General features: G+C 22.7%; 3 protein-coding genes across 3 annotated transcripts; 2 read left to right on the top strand and 1 right to left on the bottom strand.

The window, feature by feature from the left end:
- The first annotated feature begins 589 nt into the window (after positions 1–589).
- LOC128952167 (uncharacterized) lies at positions 590–2,451 on the top strand. Its single transcript, XM_054297513.1, has 3 exons — positions 590–927; positions 1,382–1,780; positions 1,870–2,451. Exons 1-3 carry the CDS (start codon positions 679–681, stop codon positions 2,392–2,394), a joined length of 1,173 nt encoding a protein of 390 aa, XP_054153488.1. The 5' UTR covers positions 590–678; the 3' UTR covers positions 2,395–2,451.
- A 1,316-nt stretch (positions 2,452–3,767) lies between these two features.
- Positions 3,768–7,706, top strand: LOC128951330 (uncharacterized). The gene is made up of 5 exons (XM_054296579.1): positions 3,768–3,819; positions 5,255–5,361; positions 5,652–6,603; positions 6,978–7,496; positions 7,579–7,706. Exons 1-5 carry the CDS (start codon positions 3,768–3,770, stop codon positions 7,704–7,706), a joined length of 1,758 nt encoding a protein of 585 aa, XP_054152554.1.
- Positions 7,707–14,025: 6,319 nt separating this feature from the next.
- On the bottom strand, positions 14,026–18,866 carry LOC128951329 (3-oxoacyl-[acyl-carrier-protein] reductase FabG-like). Its single transcript, XM_054296578.1, has 5 exons — positions 18,854–18,866; positions 15,302–15,456; positions 14,576–14,851; positions 14,367–14,470; positions 14,026–14,268 (listed from the first exon to the last, which is right to left on the bottom strand). Exons 1-5 carry the CDS (start codon positions 18,864–18,866, stop codon positions 14,064–14,066), a joined length of 753 nt encoding a protein of 250 aa, XP_054152553.1. The 3' UTR covers positions 14,026–14,063.
- Positions 18,867–22,065: the final 3,199 nt, after the last annotated feature.

Here is a 22,065-nt window from a genome sequence, read left to right as displayed (position 1 = left end):
ATTTGTTTTATATTAACTAAAACTTTATTATAAGTTATAATAATTTTTTGCTATATATAATATTTGCATTTGAATTTTGTTTAAGTAATAGAGTTATTTAAAGCTATTTTTATGTCTATAAACTGTAAATGTTATTAATATTTAAAATATAAAATAGAATTTTTTTTATTTAGCTAAAAATTTAAATTATATATAATTTTGTAAATAATTATTGCATGTAAATAATTATCACATTGAAACTAAATAAAGTTTATTATAATTAATAACTTATATTTTAGTGTTTTTCTCAGTAATAATGTAATCAATTTTAAGAATTAATTTTAATTTATAATATATAATTAAATGATATATATATAAAAATCTAATTTATAAATCCATATTATAATATACTAATACTATTAAACTATACATTTATTTTTATATAACAAATTAATTTATAGATATTTGTCTAGGTAATAATGATAAAGTTATCTAGTTGCTAATAGTAAATTTTTATATAATTTGTAATCTATGTACAAGGGTGTGATACATGTAAAAAACAATATATTTTTTGTTTCTTTGTTATAAAATTATTATTTTTATTAATAATACTAAAAAAATGGTGTCTTAAGACATGCTTTTTTTAAAATAAATTAATAAAAATAATCTAATAATTTATAAAATAACTGATAATAAGCAATGTCAATTTTAAATTGTTGTCTATTTTTATTCATAAATATTATTATTATAATATACGGTGTTTGCGGTCAATATTTTCCTCAACACAATGACGAGGCATTAAAATGTTTGGCACTAATTGACAGTTCAGTACAGTTGTGTCAAAACGATGCCTTCAAACAGTGGTCTATCGGTCCGAACTCATCTCTGGCCGATTCGTGTTGTTCCCGATGGACACACTTGGAGTGCAGTCTAAATGTTGTCAATACGGTTAGTCAATAATTTTTTTAAAAATATAATAATTTCAATTTTCACTATTAGTATAATACTATACTTACAATTGTATAGATATACTGTATATCCTATTTAAAAAAATTAAAAGATCTATTAGTGTGTAATAAATAACTTGTAAGATAACACTATTGGATAATTATTTCTTTATAACACAATTTTTATAATTCATTCTCAATATAAATATTAAATATAAAATAATTTAAATTAATTTTTTACAATTAAAGAGTTTGTACATAAAAAAATAATTTAAATGAATAATTTAAATAAAATCAATCATATTATACATAATATGTAATAAATATTGAAAATAAAATATTTTTATCTATTAATTTGATAAACTTTTAATCGTATTATTATATAAATCGATTTGTATAAACTATTATATTTTATTTTCCTATTTTTATAATAATTATTATTTTACTTAAAACAGTCAAAATGTTTAGATCGCGAAAAACAGGAACTTCGCAAACATTTTCTCGACGCCCGAGACTATTACGAAAACGGGACGTGTCGTGACTACCCGTTTGAGAGTCCTTTTTGTTTGGTACCACAGTTGCGACAAATATACGTCAACGTAAACATGAGTGATGAAGACAGCCTACCACTACCCGATCCGTTAACCATAGACTGTCTCTATGGTCTCAAACGGAACGTTCGTCAGGGATGTGTCGATACGGCCGAACTCAAGTGGAATATGACTTCATCTAACTATACGCCTGTCCAGCGATTATGTTGTTCAACGTGGGATAATATTGACTGTCTCGATACGATTGCCAATGTTAGATGTTTGCCACAGGAGATCAATACTACCAGTGCTTATTTGTTGAAGGTATTGTAGTTTTAAACAATAGATAAACAACAATAACACAATAGAATTGCTATATTAGATAAATATTATAATTATTTAATTTTATCTAGCTCGTCTTAAACATAGAACAGTTAGGCTGCAAACAGGCTGCCTATCATAGTAGACAATGTCATCAAGATAATTTTGTTGACAAATTGGCAAACAATAAAACTTTACCGTCCAGTGTGACCACATCAGCAAAATTTGTTACCACTAGACAACCAGACAGTTCAAAATCACCTAGTCCAACTAGATCGCATAAATTTGACATGGTACAGGTAGCACTAGAACGACTAAAATTACACGAATCGGTACAACAGGTTATTTTCGATGAACGTCAGACCCATCACATGACACTGGATGAACATAATGAGCACCGGTATCACGGATTTGTGGCTGAAATGAGACGTATAATGCCGACTGTCATATTTTTTGGCACTATAATATTATTGAGCTTGCTCATTGTGTTGGCCATACAGTATTATTTGTTTTCGCGTAATTTGATTTTTAAATATAGATCACGTGGTAGTGGTGGGGGGAAAGTGGGCGCATTTCGTAGTAAATATGATGATGCCAGAAATTTGCTTATTAATTAATTAATTAATTATTCAATTATTTAATACTAATTTGATAATAAATTTTACTATATTATATCTTACTTAAACTATTATTTTGTAATTAAATATTCATTTAATTATTGCTAAGATTTTTTGAAAATAATATTTGAAATTTTTTTTATATAAAAAAAGTAGATTATATTAATACAAATAACGCATGCATTTTTAAACTAATTAATATTTTTTAATGAAGTCTTTTAAACTATATTTTACTTTCTTTTAAAAACAATTTATTTTGTATTTTATAAATAACATAATTTTATCTAAAATGTAATCAACTTTATTATTTTAACTCAAAAAAAAATAAATATTAATAATTTAATCATAATAATTATTTTTTTAAAAACTGAAAAATAAATATATCTATTATTTTTTATCATAACCAATTACTGTAACATCAATTTATAATGAAATTTTAATTTTGATATAAATTTTATATTATCAAAATATTTTTTATTGTTTAGAAATTTTATGCTAAATAGATTTAGTTTAATTTTAGTTTAAAAAACGACAATTTGCTCATATGATAGCTCCTATTATTAAAAATTAGTTATTGTTTTAAAAATTAGTTAAATAAAAACAAATAATTTAAAAGATTGAATTGTTCAGTTCTAATTATAATAACATTATTATTAACATTGAAATTGAGCAGTTTAATTTTATAATAACTTTTAGTAATAAATTTATAATCTAATTAATTAAATAATAATACAGTTTGAAACAAATAAACATAAAAAATATATTTTATACAAATGTAAAATTAATAAAAAAAATATTTATTAATTTATCAAATTAAAATAAAAACAACATTTATGTAATAATAACATTATTATGCCACTAATAATTTCGTTTAATTACTTATGAATTAGTTTTATTTTATACAATTAATAAGCAATTTTTAAAAGTCAATTGCCAGAAAAATTGTTATCAAATATTTATATAAAAATTAATTTTTTCAATTATTAATTTTTAAATTTTATTTTAAATAGTTATTAATTATTATAGGGTGTCTATAAATTAACAAAATTAACATGATCATTGTAATGTCATTATCACATTTATTTATTTTTATTACAATTAGAACTGAGCGGTTCAATAATTGATTTTTTGTTAAAATATTTTTATAATGATAAATGACATAACGGATCACTTATTTGTTTGTTTTTTAAATGTATGAATAAACGCCTAAAAGTTTGAGTAATATATAACAGTTTGATAAAAATATATAATAAATAAATAATTTAAGTAAAAACTTACTTTAAATTGAAAACACTTAATATCACAAAACTAGTGAATTGGTGTACGATATCGATATCGTTTCGGTGGCTCACAGCACACCATCATCAGCACTAATGCACTGTCTTATAGTCATTGAGACCAACAGTGCTGTAAGCAATACGAGAGGTTCGGACGGGGAATGACACCCGAGATGTGTGGAAATTGTTTATATAATTTGTATTTTTTAAATTCTATATTAAATTCTATATTAAAAAATACAAATTATATAAACAATTTCCACACATCTCGGGTGTCACTCCCCGTCCGAACCTCTCGTATTGTTTACAGCACTGTTGGTCTCAATGACTATAAGACAGTGCATTAGTGCTGATGATGGTGTGCTGTGAGCCACCGAAACGATATCGATATCGTACACCAATTCACTAGTTTTGTGATATTAAGTGTTTTCAATTTAAAGTAAGTTTTTTACTTAAATTATTTAATATGTGTGAAAACAACTACAAAGTGCATAATAATATATAATAAATAATTTATTTCAAATAAAAGTAAAATTAACAATAATAATATTTGATTCATATTAACTTATAATAATTAAATTTTAATTTTAAAAAATACAAATTAACAACAAATATTTTTTCGATATCTATTTAATATATTATTAAATAAATGATAAGACAAATAATTAATTTAACTTAATTACACTTATAATAAAAAAAAACTAATTGTATTATACAAAAAATAATGCCAATTTAGAGAAAAAAAACTTATTAAATCTAAATTTAATAATTATTATTACTATTTTAATAGATAATAAAAATGTGTAGTTTATTGAAATCATTTTATTTAAAAAAAACTATCCTTTCTATAAATTACTTATATTTTTAGTTTATTACATAATAAGCTAATCTTTATATTTAATGTACTAAATTCAAACTTTTTCAAAAATTGTTATTTATTAATATAATAATGTCATAGATAATTATTGTTTAGTTTTAATATCATAATGTAATACTTTATACTATCTAGGTGCAAACATTATAAATTATTAATTATCTTCAATGCGAGTTTACATATACAGTGTACACAGTTAACAAATACAATTAACAAAACTTATAATTACTGTATTTAGATGGATATAAACTAACAAAATAAGTAATTAAAAATTATTAATAAGCTTATTATTTTATATATTTAATTTTAATACTACAACAAAAATAGTTAATTTAGTTTTGCTAATTATTTATAATTAGATAATACTGTACATTTACTCATCATAACGTAAATATATAGCATATGAAATATAATAAATCAATTACATAATAATATGTACCAATAGTATTAATACTTTATTATCAAAAACATTACATAATAATAATAAAAAATAATGTTTATATTGAAAAACAAAATTATATAAATATAAAAGCGCGTTAAATATATTAATATAAAGATTAAAACATAAGTTTTAAAAATATCAATTGTGTTTGAGTTAATCAGACTAAAATAATAATAATTGTTAATTTTTATATTAGTATAAGTTAGAGAAAAATTAAAAAAAAAGTTAATATTGATATAATAAAAAATAACAAAATGCCTATAAAAGACAATATTTTATACTCGGATTTAAAGCCAATTGGCAGTCCTATTAAAACGGTGGGCGCTTACTGTTGGGATAAGTTATCAAAATTACCCGAAGATCTAGTATGCCTGGTAAATATAAATTAATTATTTTTTATAGTTAAATAAACTATATAATAAATCAATATGTAATATGATATGTAGATAACTAATCTTAATTAGAAAAAAAATAATTGTTATAATTATATATTAAAAAATTATTCACACTTTTTTCAACTAAATTAGCTAAAAATGTAGTACTAATGATAATTATATGAAAATATAAATATTTATAACTATTTATTTATAATTTGTTGTTTAGTTTTTACTAAATATTTAAAATAATTATTAAGTAATAATACTTGAATTTTTAAAACTAAAAGATCGATGCGTCCACTGACGAAAAACTGACAATCGGTGAACTCAAATACCGGGCCAACAGTATAGGTGTAGCGCTGGTTAACCGTGGGGTCACCAAACAGGATACGGTAGCATTTTCCGGACAAAATTCAATACAACACACAATCATGAGGTTTGCCGTTAAACTATTGGGCATAACATTTATGCCGTTAAGTCCTACGTTTGAACGATACGAAGTGGAACAGGAGATCATAGCCTCCCGAACCAACATTATTATGACCGCTGGTCAGGACTACCATAAGTTTGAACATCTTTTGCTCGATAGTAATGCCAATGTTATCAAACAGTGTATAGTATTTGATGTTAAACAACAACAACAACTACTACAGCATCGAGAAAGACATGTAACATATGGACAGTTATTAGCCGACGGAAGTGGTCAACAGTTACCGCAAATACCATATTTCAATGTAAATCCTGAAACGGATGTCTTGTTTTTGGTGCATACGTCGGGCAGTACCGGTCGTCCCAAGTGTGCAATGATAGGGCATCGGACGTTCATCAATGCCTCGCAATATTCTAAAATATATCTGAACTATGAGGACAACCCTAAACATGACATCACAACAGACAACAGCACCATAGCTAAGCCAACGACAACCACCACAGTATGCGCTATACCTTATCCTTGCGGTCACGTGTCGGGCACGTGTATGATACCTTTGCAGATCATAGCTGGTGTACAGTGTGTCATAATGGGTCAGTTTGACGAGGAATTGCTGTTCAGGTCTATTGAGAAATACGGGATACATATATTGCCGGCGTTTCCCAGTTTCGGTAGGCGTTTGATTGAAGGCGATTTGGCTGACAGGTATGATCTGTCAAGTTTGATTGGTATGAGCACCGGTGGTGCACCGTTTCCCGGACATATTGCCCGACAAATTATCGAAAAATATAATCTAGTGTTCAGAGAAAGTAAGTATAGATTTTTAAATCTTATATTATGTTATTAACATTAACTACAGTATAAATGTATGTACAGTATGTGTAATTGTGTATCAACTTGTGTGTGTGTGTGTGTGTGTGTGTGTGTGTGTGTGTGTGTGTGTGTGTGTGTGTGTGTGTGTGTGTGTGTGTGTGTGTGTGTGTGTGTGTGTGTGTGTGTGTGTGTGTGTGTGAGAGWGAGAGAGAGAGAGAGAGAGAGAGAGAGAGAGAGTATGTGTTTTGTGTGTTTTATTATTATTGAAATACCTTAAGATTATAATATTACAATTAGTTTACAAACAATTTTTAGATATTATTTTTTAAATAAAATTATTTATTGTTTAAATATACTAACCTATATGTAGCCTACGGTATGACTGAGTATATATGGTTTACAACTGGTGAGGATGTCATGGATGGCAACCAACTCATACCGGGAAACGTTGGTAGAGTGTCACCGGGAGGTGAGCTCAAAATTATCGACTTGAATACCGGTGCATCACTCGGAGCTAACAGTGACGGTGAGATATGCATACGTGGTGTCCGACTATTTATGGGTTATTTGGACAACGATACGGCAAATCGTGTAGCAATTGATGCGGACGGTTGGTATCGGACTGGCGATATTGGTTACTATGATAACAGGGAACGACTGTTTATAACGGGAAGAGTCAAAGAGGTGATACGGGTTGGTGTGGATAATCATTATGTTAATATCAATCCGTCGGAAATTGAGATGTTTGTGTTGACTCACCCGTCCATTGCTGAGGTAGCTGTTGTAGGCGTCAACAACATAGCCGGTACTCATTGGCCGCGCGCTTACGTAGTTCTCAAACAGGGACATTCAGTTATCGGCGGCGATGATATCAAAAAATATGTTTCCGGTACTTTTTATAAAATATAATTTGTTATTTTTTTATTAATTAAAATTAATTTTTTTTAATTATTTATCTATTAATTAATCAGAAACTATGGCTTACACTAAACAACTGAAAGGCGGTGTTGTGTTTGTCCATCAAATTCATAGGACATCCATTGGAAAAGTTGATCGAAAATACTATAGAAATTTAGTTGAAAACGAATTATTAGATTAAATACTATTGTAAAAAAATATTGTAGATTTGAGTAATAAATAAAAAAATTTGATTTTAATTTTTATAATGTTATAGTAATTATTTTCAAAAAATTGTTTAAAATATGATATACTATTATATGAGTAACCAAAGCGAGTGATACTAAAATATTAATACAATATTAATTTAATTAATTAATTTCAAAAATACTTAATTTTTATTTAAATAATATTAATAATATTACTTCAAATGCATATTAACGATTGTATGTAAAAATAATTAAATAATTTATATAATATTTTTTTCAATATATTTCTATAAAACTACTAGTTTTTTAAATTTTATAGTTAACTTAAATTAAATTACTTATAATTAAATTACTTTTGTTACTTTAACTAAATTATTTTAAAATACCATATTATAATTATTTATTTTATTAATATGTTATATAAATTTTTTTATTAGATTTTCACTTTTATATTTAAAATAATTAAATTAAAAAGATGTAAATTTATAGTAATTAATTTGTAACCATAAGTTAGTTTTTTAAAACTTTTATTATAATATTGACTTCAGTATCAATCATAAATGAATTAGACATTAAAATTATTTTATCTTGATAGTTTTACAACATAATACATTTAATTAAATACTATAATCGTATTATTTAAAGCTATAATTAATTATTTGTTAAAATGCTATAATTTTATTAAATTGTTAAATTCTAGAAACATTATATCTAATAATATAAGATATACTTATACTTATTATTAATTATTGTAATATTGTAATCATTATCCTTTAATATAAACTTAACAATGTTAATAGTGTTTTTTATCTGTACAAATTTTAAAAGTACATTATTTTATCTAAAAAAAATATTAATATCGTTTGTATCAGTCATTAAAAGTTTATATAAATCAAATCAATAACATTGAAGTTTTAATTTATTTATGACAGACATAATAAAAAAACATTTAGAAATTATAAATATAATATAAATTTATTTATACATATTAAACAACTCTTTATAATTAAAAAAATGTTTAATAAAATAATTTTAACACTTTTAGGTATATTATTAGCTTATTTTTGATTTAATTTTATAAAATAAAATAATTATACTCTAGAATTAATTATTTTATTTTTTTACTAATAGTCTCATTTGTATTTATCAACAATGTTGTTGTTTTGGCTGATGTGGTGGACAGGGATAAATTGCTACACGAGCTCAATGACATGTATTTTAACTATACGGACCAATTGGCACAGTTAGTCCACGAGGTACCCGATGATTTTAATCTAACCGATGCTCGCGTAGCACTGGAACAGTTGTATCAATTGAGAGTACAGGTGCTGAATGCCGATCCCCGAACACCGGATGGACAACAAGTTTTAACTGCTGTCGAAAAACAAAAACCTATTGTCAATACAACTATTGTCAAAGCTTTGAACAATGTTTGGGAACAGTTAGGTCGTGTGAATAACAAGTTAATAACTGACCTGGCACAGTTAGCTAAATTGGTCGACAATAAATTGGACAAACTATTAAAAACGGCACAGGTAGCTAGTAATGAACAGTTGGCAAATTCAGACTATTCATTAGTAAAATCTATTGCCAATGAAACTGATATTGATTTAAAGTATCTGGATGATCTAATTAATGTGCTAGTTTAAACTTTAAATACTTATATAAATTTAATAATAAGAAAAAAACTGTATTGAAAATTTATAATTTTTTTTATTTAAATAAAATATTAAATAGTTTATAATAAATAATAAAATCTAAAAACTGTAACTAAGTAAACAACTAATATGTATTTTATTAAAAATGCAAGATTAAGATATTTTTTGTCCATTTGAATTTTTAAAAAAAACTATATACTTTACTGTATTAGTTTAAAATATAATTTTATTATTTTTATAGTTTTTTTTTAATTTTCTAAATTGTTAAACTTTTAAGTGTAAAATAAATAATTAAAACTATAATTTTTAATTTACTATACAAACAATATTCAAATGTATAAAAATAAAATTGAAAAATGTTATTTATAATCATAAATAAAAAATAATTAACTAATATTAATGCTGACATTTTATTTATATTGTTAATTATAAGAATAATATTTAGTATTATTAAATTATGAATTTTTTTTTATAATAATTTTAATGAACAATTGTCCTTAAAATGTATAAAAAACAAGTATTGAATTATTTTTTATCAGTTCTATAATATTTAGCACTATTATTAACTTTTAGTTTAAATTTTATCTATGCTTTTCATATTAGATAATACTATGCAGTGGTCTAATTATATTTTAAAAATTTATTTATAACATGTGTACTTATAAATAATGTTTTTATTTCTAATAAAATTATTTATAAAATAATTATTGTTCAAATTAAAACTTTATTAAACTGTTGTAATATTCAACTAATATAGTAATAGTATATTAAAATATTATATAAAATTATATAAAATGATTAATCAGAAAATAACATGCTTAATTTTATTAACACTAACATGTAATTAAAAATATATTTAATAAATAATTATTTATTTATTTTTTTTGTAATTTAACAATTAATTAATTTATATTTTAATAATAATCTAATAGTTACCTGGGGACAGTCTATGTTTTTATACGATAGTACTGTCTATGACAGCGATATTGACTATAACCAACTGGTCAATGAGCTAACTGAGCTTCAAATGAACATATCTGCTAAAGCCATGAACTATAACGATGCTTGTCATACTTGTAATCTAACTGAGCTCAACAAACTGGTCAATCAATTATATCGCGATTGGTCGGACACAGTACAAGCAAATCCCAACACTACGGATGGACAGGCAGTTATCAAACGAGTAGTGAGTGAGTTACCGGTGCTTAAACAGAACATCCAGACAGCTATTGATACACTGGTGCCCAATGTTGCCCATGCCGTTAGACAGTCAATAATGCAAACGGTACCACAAGTTAAACAGGTGCAAGCTAAAATTGACAAACTAAAACAATTGGTCCAGACAGCACCTGTAGATAAATTATCCAAATTGTCTAATTATAAATTACGTGTACTATATAATCATGATACTTATGCAGATGAAAATTTAGAAATTTTAATTAATGAATTAAACTAAAACGTGTAATAAATAAATTAAAGAATAAATTAAGACAATTTATTTAAATTTAAATATATTTTATTATATTTATTAAAAAATTAACTATTAGATTATTTCAAATTAATTAATATAAGTCTTGAAAATAAGGGTTGTATTTTATACTAAAATTTAATTAAATAATTGCAAATAATAATTTTTTTTATAAAATATTATTATAAGTTACGTATTACATAAAATAATTAAATAAATACAATAAAAGTGTTTATTTATATATATAATTTTAATTGACTTTTATTATAATTAAACTAATTTGTAATTAATTTGAATATTATAAAAAATAATTTAATATAATTAGGAATATGACAACTAGGTTGTTGCCGAAATTATAATTATTAAAATAATATTTTATTATTTATTTAAATTAAGTTTTTACAGTTTGCTTAATAAATATAAACATTTAATATTAGAACAGAGAAAAATTTTATTAATTTATATTACAGTTTGAAATACACATTAAATATTATATATTTTATTCATTATTTTAATTTAAAAAATACTTTACTTTTAAATCAATATCAGTTTCATTTGCAATATATTTTACTAATAAATATTTTGAATTGGCCAACCTAATTATTACATGTATCTATGGTATCATAAAGTGATCGGACATTAGTGCATTAGAAAATATTTTCGAGTATATCAAATAAAATAATTAATAAAATATTTTAAAGAATATATGTAAAGTATATCTACTTTATATTTGATGATAACTTATATATAGAAATATTTCACATAAAATAAGTAATAATTTAATTAACAAATAGACATAAATTTAACATTTTTGCCAATAATAGAAAATATTTTACTTTCTATAACTCTATTACTTTTCAAATAACTGCCGACTATTTTAAGGGTCAATCTATTGACTTAAATCCCTATATAAGGGATAGCACTGACCATACCTTTCATGCTTTGATATGCCAGTGCTTACGACTGCAACATATTAACTACAAATGTATAACAAATTCACAATTAAATAAATAATAATTTTAAAATACAATGAGTTTTTTAATGTATTGGTGCGCCTAATAAACAATTGCCGTAAAACTCAACAAAAGTTTTACATATATTTAAAATGTTATTATATATTTGATTGTAAGCAGTTATACACATTAGAGATCATAAACATTAAATATGAATAAATAATATCTAATTTAATCAAAAATAAAATTTATGAAATTATATTAGTATAGTGTATGATAAGTGTTAACACATAATAGTCACAGTTTTTACTATAACTGTACTAATACTTGGTTTCTGTTAAAATTCATTTGGTATTACTTATTCTAATTACATTTTATTACATTATATTAATTTTTTATCAATTTTTATTGGATTTTTTAATAATAAGATTATTTTATGAGATTTTGTTAATAAATTTTATAAAGTATTTTAATAAATACTTCTTTAACTAAAGTATCTAAAATATTATTATTTATTTAAATAGTTTTCTATAATATATGTTATAAAATGATATTACAGTTTATTTATTAAATATATTATTTTAAATGAAAATACAATAAAATTGTTAAATATATAATAATATTATTTATATTAATACAATAAATGAAATAATTGTTATTATGTCAAGTCCTAAGATTTTGATCAATTTGTTGTTATTGGTTGGTTCAGCTAATAATTAATGATAAAAATATTAATATTATTTTAAATAACTATCTTTTTAATATTTTTTTAATATAAATAAATAAAAACTGCTAATTGTACCTGTCTGTTTTGGTACATCAAAATTGACAATATCGGCATTTTTCATATACCCAATGCTACTTTCCATATAGCACTGGTAGGCTCCCACATAATAGTCCTTATTCCGGGCATCGATATCATTTGAATTGGTAATATTGAATATTGTTTTAAATTTGCCCCCGTTAGTTTTTGATGTAGCAATTAATTTGCTTTCAGTACTATTACTCGTATTGTTGTTAGTTGTGGTTGTATTGTTGCTGTTAGTATTGTTGGTGTTGTTAACAATAATGTTATTATTATTATTAGTAATTAAATTTTCATTGATAATTGTTGTCACATATCTTGGATCTAAATTTCTGCCAACTATTTGTGTTTTTTTAAAAATATTAATAATAATAAATAAATAGATTTTTAAATAATAATAATAAAGTTTAATAATTACCTCCGTTTTCATAGAAATAAATTAGTGTCTTATTTAAGCTGATACTGAATTTAGTTAATTTATATTGAACATAATCACTATTGTAGGTATAATTGCAAAATAATTGCACATAGCAACTTGGTGAATTTGTTTGTTCATAGCTATTGGTGTCACAAATTTTTTGATAATTATATTTCACATTTGCATAATAAACGGGAAACAAAATAGTTACGATAATATAGACAATAAAAACATATTTATTATAAATGGACATAATTTTAAGTTAATTAATTTATAATAATAATAATAATATAATATGTAATAAAATAAATTAAATGTGATTTTTTGAGTATATACTGTTAAATATGTGCGTCTGTGTTAATAAACTATTGATATATTATTTATTACTATCACATCATTATTGATTTTATATTTTTGTTTATTAATGTTTAACATAAATTTATTTATATAAGTGATTTTTAAAATTGATAAGATATATATAATAATTTGAGAAATTTTTATTTTTAATGAATGAAACTGTTTAACGAACTTATCTATTGTTGAATTAAGTATAATATAACAGTAAACATCATTGAAATAATATAAACATAAATTATTATATAAATATTGATGACATTTACAGAAATTGTTGACTTTTATTCATAAAATAAAACTCTAGTATTTAAAAATAATTATCTTAAAAATATTTTTCTCAAAATAAACTTTAATATTTTTTTTTGATAACTAATATCTATAAATATTATTATTATCACAAAAATTAATATTTTTAAGTTAACATATTCATTATGTTAAAATGTTTTTAATAAATAATAACATTTTTTTCTAGCTTTTATGTATAATTTATACTAATTATTATTCATTAAAAATTACATTTAGTTAGGTATTGACACTTAAAATTTTAGTGAAAACTTTGAATTTTAATTTTAATTAATATATTTTGTATAAATATTTATTTTAGAAAAAATATTTACACATAAGAAATATTATTTTTCAGATAAAAATCTAAATTCAAATCTCAATAGTAGTGTATATTTTTTTGTAAACAAATCTATTCAATACCGCCAATATTGTAGACCAGTCCGCCATCAATGACCAGATCGGTACCGGTAATAAACGTTGACTGGTCACTGGCCAAAAATACTACTCCCTGTGCTATGTCTTGTGGTTGACCCGACCGTTTCAATGGTGTGTTTGCTGCCAAATATTTTCTAATTTTTTCAGAATTCGGATCGCCATTGTCTATACTACCTGGGCTAGAAATATAATTACAATGATATTATTGTAAGTTATACACAATTTAGTTGTTTACTACTTATAATATAAACTTTTAATTATATATTTATATGTATACCTAATAGTATTGACCCGTATATTGGGTCCCAACTCTAGTGCCAACACACGGGTCATCATATCGACACCGGCTTTGGATACGTCAAGTGCTAGAGTTTTGCGTATCTGTATTGTAAGTCACGTAATATATAAAAAAGTGTGTAACAAATAGTGTGAGAAAGTAATATATAGATTAAATAACTGATTATTATTAATATTATTGAAAACTACCGGCGCCAGTGATGTGATGCCTGACATACTGATAATAGTACCATTTGTTTTGTTTAAATAGGGTACAGCCAGATAACTGAGCTGAACATACGGCCGCAAATTGACAGCCATTACCGTATCATAAGTTGACATAAATTTTGAGTCATTGATGGCCACAAACGGTGCGATACCGGCGTTGTTGACCAATACGTCTAACTTGCCGTAAGTTTCAATAGTTTTATTCAATAGTCCATTCAATTGACTATCTTTTGATACGTCGGCCACCACTTGTAATGGCTATTAAGTAATATAATAATAATAAATAAGAAACTATTTATAAATTTTTATAATTAATATAAAATTCTTTTTATTTTAAATCTAAATTATATAATACTTTATTTTTAAATTAGGAAAATATAAATAGTCTTAATAATAGTCACTATAATAAATAATAAATAATTAATTATTTTTATTGATAGATAGAAAATGCAGTTTTTTATTTTAAAAAATAATAACATAATCTATTAAGTTATTTAGTAATTGTTTGTTTTAGTAGACATTTAATATATTTATTAATTATGTTAAATTAGAAACGATATTAATGTCTTTAAAAATTAATATATTTTATAAACAATTATTTTACTAAAATTATAATCTAGATTATTGAATAAAATTATCTAGATTATAATTTAATTAATTTAATTATATTAAAATATTTCTTTTTGTTTTAGTTAAATATTTGCAAACCTTTAACTTTTTTGGTGACAACTGTTGGCACTCATTGGCCACACTCTGTATTTCAGTGGCATTCCTACCCGTAATCACCACATTTGCGCCCAATTGGGCAAACAGTTTGGCTATACCGGCACCGATACCACTGTTGGATCCGGTAGTTAATACTACTTTATTGGTAAAATTATAAACATTTTGTGAATTAAAGTTACAAATACTAGTATTTAAATTTATGAAAATATTAATTAATACTATATATAAATAAAATAAATATTTCATTTTTAAAAAATATTTTTAATATTAGTGAAAAATACTGTTTTCTAGATATGTTTTTAATACTTTATAATAAGAATATTTAACCGTTTAAATACAAAATATTATTTATCTAAAAAAATGATTATCTATAAAACAAATTAATTTGTTAAATAATAAATATATTTGGAAACAATTTTTAATTATCATAAATAAAAGCAGTTTAAGTGGATATATCATTAAAAGATAATAAATAAAAACAAATTTTTTCAATTAATCTGCTATTGTACTAAATGTACTACGGCTAACATTAAAATAAATATTAGTGTTAAATAAAATTATTATATTAACTTCAAAACTTTTTGATTATAAATCTATACATTTTAATAATAGAAATAATAAAATAATAATAATAATTGTTGATATAAATATATATATATATATATCTTATGATTGATTGTTATATTAACATAAACTGAAAGTTATAGAAAAATATTTGCTTTGATTTAATTTTGTAAATAAAAAACTAAAAATTTAGATAAAATAACAAACTTATGATAAATTACAGAATGTATTCATTATTTATTGTTATTTAATTATTTTTATTGTTATCAATACTGTATTTGGAGTAAACTATTGAATTGATTTATATTTATGTAATAAAAATAACAGAAATAATTTATAATAATAAAAATATCAATTTCTAGATGTAATTTTTGAAATTATAATATTTAATATATAAATTTTTTATAAAATATATCATAGCAATAATAATGTAATTGATCATATATTAAAATTATTATCAAATATTGTAACAATTATTAACAAGTTATTTAAACAATTATTTAAACATTATTTAATTATATTTTAATTTTAATAATACATAAGAGTGTTATATAAGAATTAGCTTTTATTAATTAATAAATAATATGAAATACTAATTAAATAATATATAATTTCTAGTAATATAATAATAATTGATTTTGAAACAATTTATAAAACGACATTATAAATAAAAATTGTTTACAAAATTGTAATAATTATAACTTTAATGGAAAATTTATTACAATAAATATAATTTACAAAGTTAGTCTATCTAATTGCAAAATAATTGCTAATATTATACATTTACATTATATTTTTCATATACTTATAACATCTATAAATACTGATTACAATAATAATAAGTTAAAAATAAAACTTACATTTTCTATTTTACAGTAAATAAATAAATTAAAAAAACTCAAGTTAAATAGTTTTCATGAGAAATGTTAATTTACAAATTGAAAATTGCTAAGTATTTATGGATTATACCATTTTATTTATATAAACCAAAAATAGCTAAAATGTTAATGTGTGGTCACAAATGTAATAATCATGGTAACTTAAGTGTTGAAATGAGTGAGGTAATATATTTTTAAAATTTAATTAATTAATTTTTTAAGTTTACAGTTATATAATTTAATGAATTCTAATTGTTTTATTTAGTTATTAATCTATGGTAAAGATTTAACTATATTAAAATATATATTATGCAAACTATGTTTGATTATAAACTTTACAAAATTAAAAAATCGGTAATTGTATTGTAAAATAATTTTTTATATTTACTTAATTTTACATTTGGTTTGTCTTTTACAGAAAAATAGTTTAACAATGACATCAAATAATTTAATTAGTAATACAACATCATTGGAACTTATCAATAAAATTGATATATTTCCAATTTATCAAGGTCATTTAGCTGTTATTGTAAGTGGCATGCAATTGATGATGAATAAATCGATATTAAGTATCAAAAATCTTTTTGAATTTAATGTAATTTAAATATATTAATTAAAACTTATTTAATCTTATTTTATAATGTCAAATATAATTTATTTTGTAAATGATTTTCTAATTACTGTAATAGATATGGTTGTTATTATTTGTGAGTCTATTGGCAACATTTATTTTAGTTAATTCAACGATAATAAATCAAAAATTATTAATAAATTTAAGATGGGACATTTTAAGATTGCTAACTCATCAGAGTAGTTTGACATTATTTATAAATAATAAATACATTAACAATAAAAGTAGATTTTTATGCATTATAGTAATAATGTGGACAATCGCAGCATTTTTATAACAAAAGCATTTTCCAGTATATTATTGAATACTTATTTTCAACAAACATCTCAACCGTTAATTGATAGTATGGATAGTTTGCTTAAACATAAATCAATTGATTTAATTATTGATCAAAAACAAGTTGAATATTTAGAAAATAATAAATTAATAAGTAATACAACAATAATCAAACTTAAAAAACGCAAATATAAAACGGAGGTATTTGAAATTTATAATATTTAATAAATTGTAATTAAATTTTAATTGTTTTTTTAAATATTTAGATTAATTTGCTTTATTTAACGGATTCGTATAGAGTATTAAATTTGTTAATAAAAAATAAGGCGATTTGGATAACAAATTCAATGCAAGCAAATGAGTTTTATGACAGCTATAGAGATGATAGACATTTATTTTCAATATCACAAAAATATTTGCCATCATTAAATGTATTGATATTGTCTAGAAATATCAATTTTTATCAACAATTAAGATTATTGTATGTATTTAAATTTAATTATTGTTTATTTAATTTTATACAAATTAACATTTTACTTATTTTTTATTTAATAGATACAATAGTATATTAGAAAATGGTTTAAATTTACATCACTATGAGTTACATAAAATTATTAATAAACTGTTTGCAATATTTAGATTAAATCGATTAAAAAAATTACATAATATAATAATTGATTATAATGGGCCAATGACAAAAATTAATTCCTACAAAATTAATCTTGATCAGTTTAGCCATAATAATGGTATCATTTTTGTTGTGGGTAATTGTTTAGCCTTGTTTATTTTACTATATGAAATTTGTAAATTTAAATTATCTGGGTAAACAACAATTAATTAAGCACAGCACACATGTCTAAGGCAATAAAACTAATTTAAATTTATAAAAATAATGTTAAATTATTTAAAACACACTGTAATAATAATACAAAAATGCATTAAATAAAATAAATATTTATCTTAATTGATTTATATAAAACATTGACATGAAAATATTATATTTAAATAATTTAAAACTATATAGTAGTTACGAAATACGGATAGCGGTGGGGGAAAGCACTGTGCTTCCCCAATGTATTATGATAGCGGAGGGGATAGTGGAGATCATGTGACCCAACCCAACCTAACCTAAGTGTACAACCAATGACGTCACAACTACCTCTAGCAACCTAACCAACCACTTACCAGAACTGACCATCTTACCAAACCATATATAATATATAATACAACGCATACTTACATATACTTGTAATTTTAATATGTAAAATATTTCTCAGTTTATTGCGCAGTTTATTACGCATAAAATAATCATAAAATTCTACCTGACAAATTGTCTTCAAAACAATCTTTGTCTCCGCTTCACACATAGGTAGGCCATTTGACATAAATTTATAATATAGTTTTTTTTAAACTTTTATAAACATAGACTTAATATTAAATAAATATTATATTAAAAAATTATTAGAATTTATATTTATATTTATTAATTAATTATTTATTAGGATTAGATTTGTTATAATAGCTATGGCTACTAAAAAGCCAAGGATAGAGGCCAAAAAGGACAAATATTTAAACCTCAGGATTATATTCAAGATTCGCAACTTTTCGTTAAATCGAAACACTATGACACATTTACTAGAGTATTTTTTGTTTTGGCAACAAAAATACCGAAATCAAATAATGGAAGCGGGGGATGTAAAAGCCATAAATATATATATAATGAGGTGGAAAATATAATTAAGAAAATTAGTGAGGTATATGCTATAATTTGCCCTTCAATTAACAAAATTTAATATCAATTATATCCAGTCCAGAAAAAGTGAGAGAAGGCCGTTGGAATTACGAGCCTAATAATAAGGGTAAAACTAATGGAAGGCCAGATACATACGGCATCACATATCAATGGGATGGATGCGAAGATATTATTTATAACTGGCAATTATTAAGAGAGGAGGGACTGAAAATTTTTAAAGATACAGTAGCCCACGAAATGACTTATGTGATGGTATCTTTAACAGGTGATGTAGATCGTCACTTGGAACCATCAGGGCATGGCTTACATTTTATGCTCGTTTTTAAATAATATTAAAAGAGTCAACAGAGAAATGGGATGGAAAGTTATAGATAACAATTCAGGGCCAGATATAGAAAATTGTTCCATTGCCATACGATTAAATGAAAATACTCAAAATAAGTATAAAAATATGATATCTCTTGAGTGGGTTAAATATTTAGAATTGCAAAAAAATAGATTAGGTATTTTTGTTGCCAAAACAAATGTGCCAGTGTTTCGATTTAACAAAAAGTTGCGGATCTTCAATATAATCCTGAGGTCTAAATATTTGCGCTCTTTTTTGGCCCTTTTTTGGCTTTTTAGAAGCCATAGCTATTATTACAAATCTAATCCTAATATATTTCTAATGCAATTCAATCCTAATCTAATTAATAAATATAAATATAAATTCTAATAAATTTTTAATATATTTATTTAATATTAAGTCTATGTTTATAAATGTTTAAAAAACTATATTATAAATTTATGGCAAATGGCCTACTTATGTGTGAAGCGTAGGCAAAGATTGTTTTGAAGACAATTTTCCAAGTAGAATTTTATGATTATTTTATGCGTAATAAACTGCGCAATAAACTGAGAAATATTTTACATATTAAAATATAAGTATATGTAAGTATACTTTGTATTATATATTATATATGGTTTGGTAAGATAGTCAGTTTGGGTAAGTGGTCAGTTAGGTTAGTTTGGGTAGAGGTAGTGGTGACGTCATTGGTTGTACACTTAGGTTATTTTTTGTAGGGTTACGTGATCTCCGCTATCCGCACAGTCCTTTCCCTCACCGTTAGCCGTATGTCGTAACTACTCTATATATTAACCGTTTACCTTAATGACTAGAGATGGGTAAATAGAAAGTTTCAAATAAATTTATCTATAGAAATTTAACTGTATTATTAATCTATTTGATCCCCATATCTATAGATATTTTAATACTATATTTATGAGATAAATAACTATACATATATTATACTACTGTATATAATACACAAATTATCGATAAATCGATTGTCTAGTTTATACAGTAATTAATCATTTATTATAAAAGCTATTTATTAAAAATAAAATGATATATTAAGTATAAAAACATTAATATTACTAAACTTTTTATTGATTATAACTAAAGCTTAAAAAATTATTTAACTAACGATAACAAAACTCGAGAAAAATTATTTGTCGTTTTAAATCATCTAATTTGAAATCCTATTTCAAATTTTTTATTTTGATAATTTATGTTTTTATATTTTAATTATACTGTATTTTAATAAAAAATATATATTCAGTTAACCTTATTTTCAAACCTTTATTCAAAATGATGTTAATTTGAGAATTTTAGCTAAACTTAAGTTTTATATTAATATCTTAACATAAACTAATTATTTTTTTTAACTTTTTAAATCTATTTTTTGTATTCAATTAATTATTTTTATTACCGCTATAATTCTAATTTAATGCAAATAACAAATTATTTAATATTATAGAAAAGTTATTGTATACGAGATATTGTTTTATTGGAAAAAATATTATTTTTATTTATGATTAATATCTGCAAATAATAATTGATTTTAAGTACACGTTTTTATTTATTTTTATTGTTGTTTATGGTTTATAATTTTATTTAATGTTTTATAAAGATATTAATAATTTTTAAGTGAACAATAACTCTGTCTAAAATGTCTAACATAACAAAAATTAAATTGTTGTACGCATATAATATACCATATTATATTGTTAATATATATATGCAATTAATTTGTGATTACAACTGTGAAAATCGTGGAAATATAACATTAGTATTTCAAAATGTAAGTAATTTTAATAAATAATAATAAAATTAAATATTTAGTAAATTTAAAATAATGTTTATTATTATTGTTATATAGAATAAAAATATTTTATAACTAATTTTATAAATAAATATAATTAATTAGGAAAAAATATTTGGATATCAATTGACTGTCATTCAATATGTTTTATGTAATCTATGTTTGACAATTTTTTTTCAAAAACAATTAGAGGTAAATATATAACTCTAAAAAAAGTGCAAGAATTTTTAAATAATTTGCTTATGTTTTATAAATAAAGTATAACTGTATTACAACTAATTTGTATTCAACGCCATCACATACGATATTAAATAATTTTGACATATTTGCAATGCACCAGGGACATTTGGCTGTAATTGTTAGTGGTTTGCATATTATTAAAGATCAATCATTATTGAGTACAAGTAATCTATTTGATTATAAGGTAAAAGTATTTTGTCACTCTCTCTATCTCTCTCTCTCTCTCTCTCTCTCTCTCTCTCTCTCTCTCTCTGTGTGTG

Source organism: Oppia nitens, unplaced genomic scaffold (genome assembly GCF_028296485.1).
Source record: "Oppia nitens isolate AA-2021 unplaced genomic scaffold, nextdenovo-longstitch-racon4-pilon3 scaffold1_pilon_pilon_pilon, whole genome shotgun sequence".
In the NCBI taxonomy this organism is placed as follows: domain Eukaryota; kingdom Metazoa; phylum Arthropoda; class Arachnida; order Sarcoptiformes; family Oppiidae; genus Oppia; species Oppia nitens.
The sequence above is the reverse complement of the archived record's forward strand: the minus strand, read 5'-3'. Positions and strand labels throughout refer to the sequence as shown.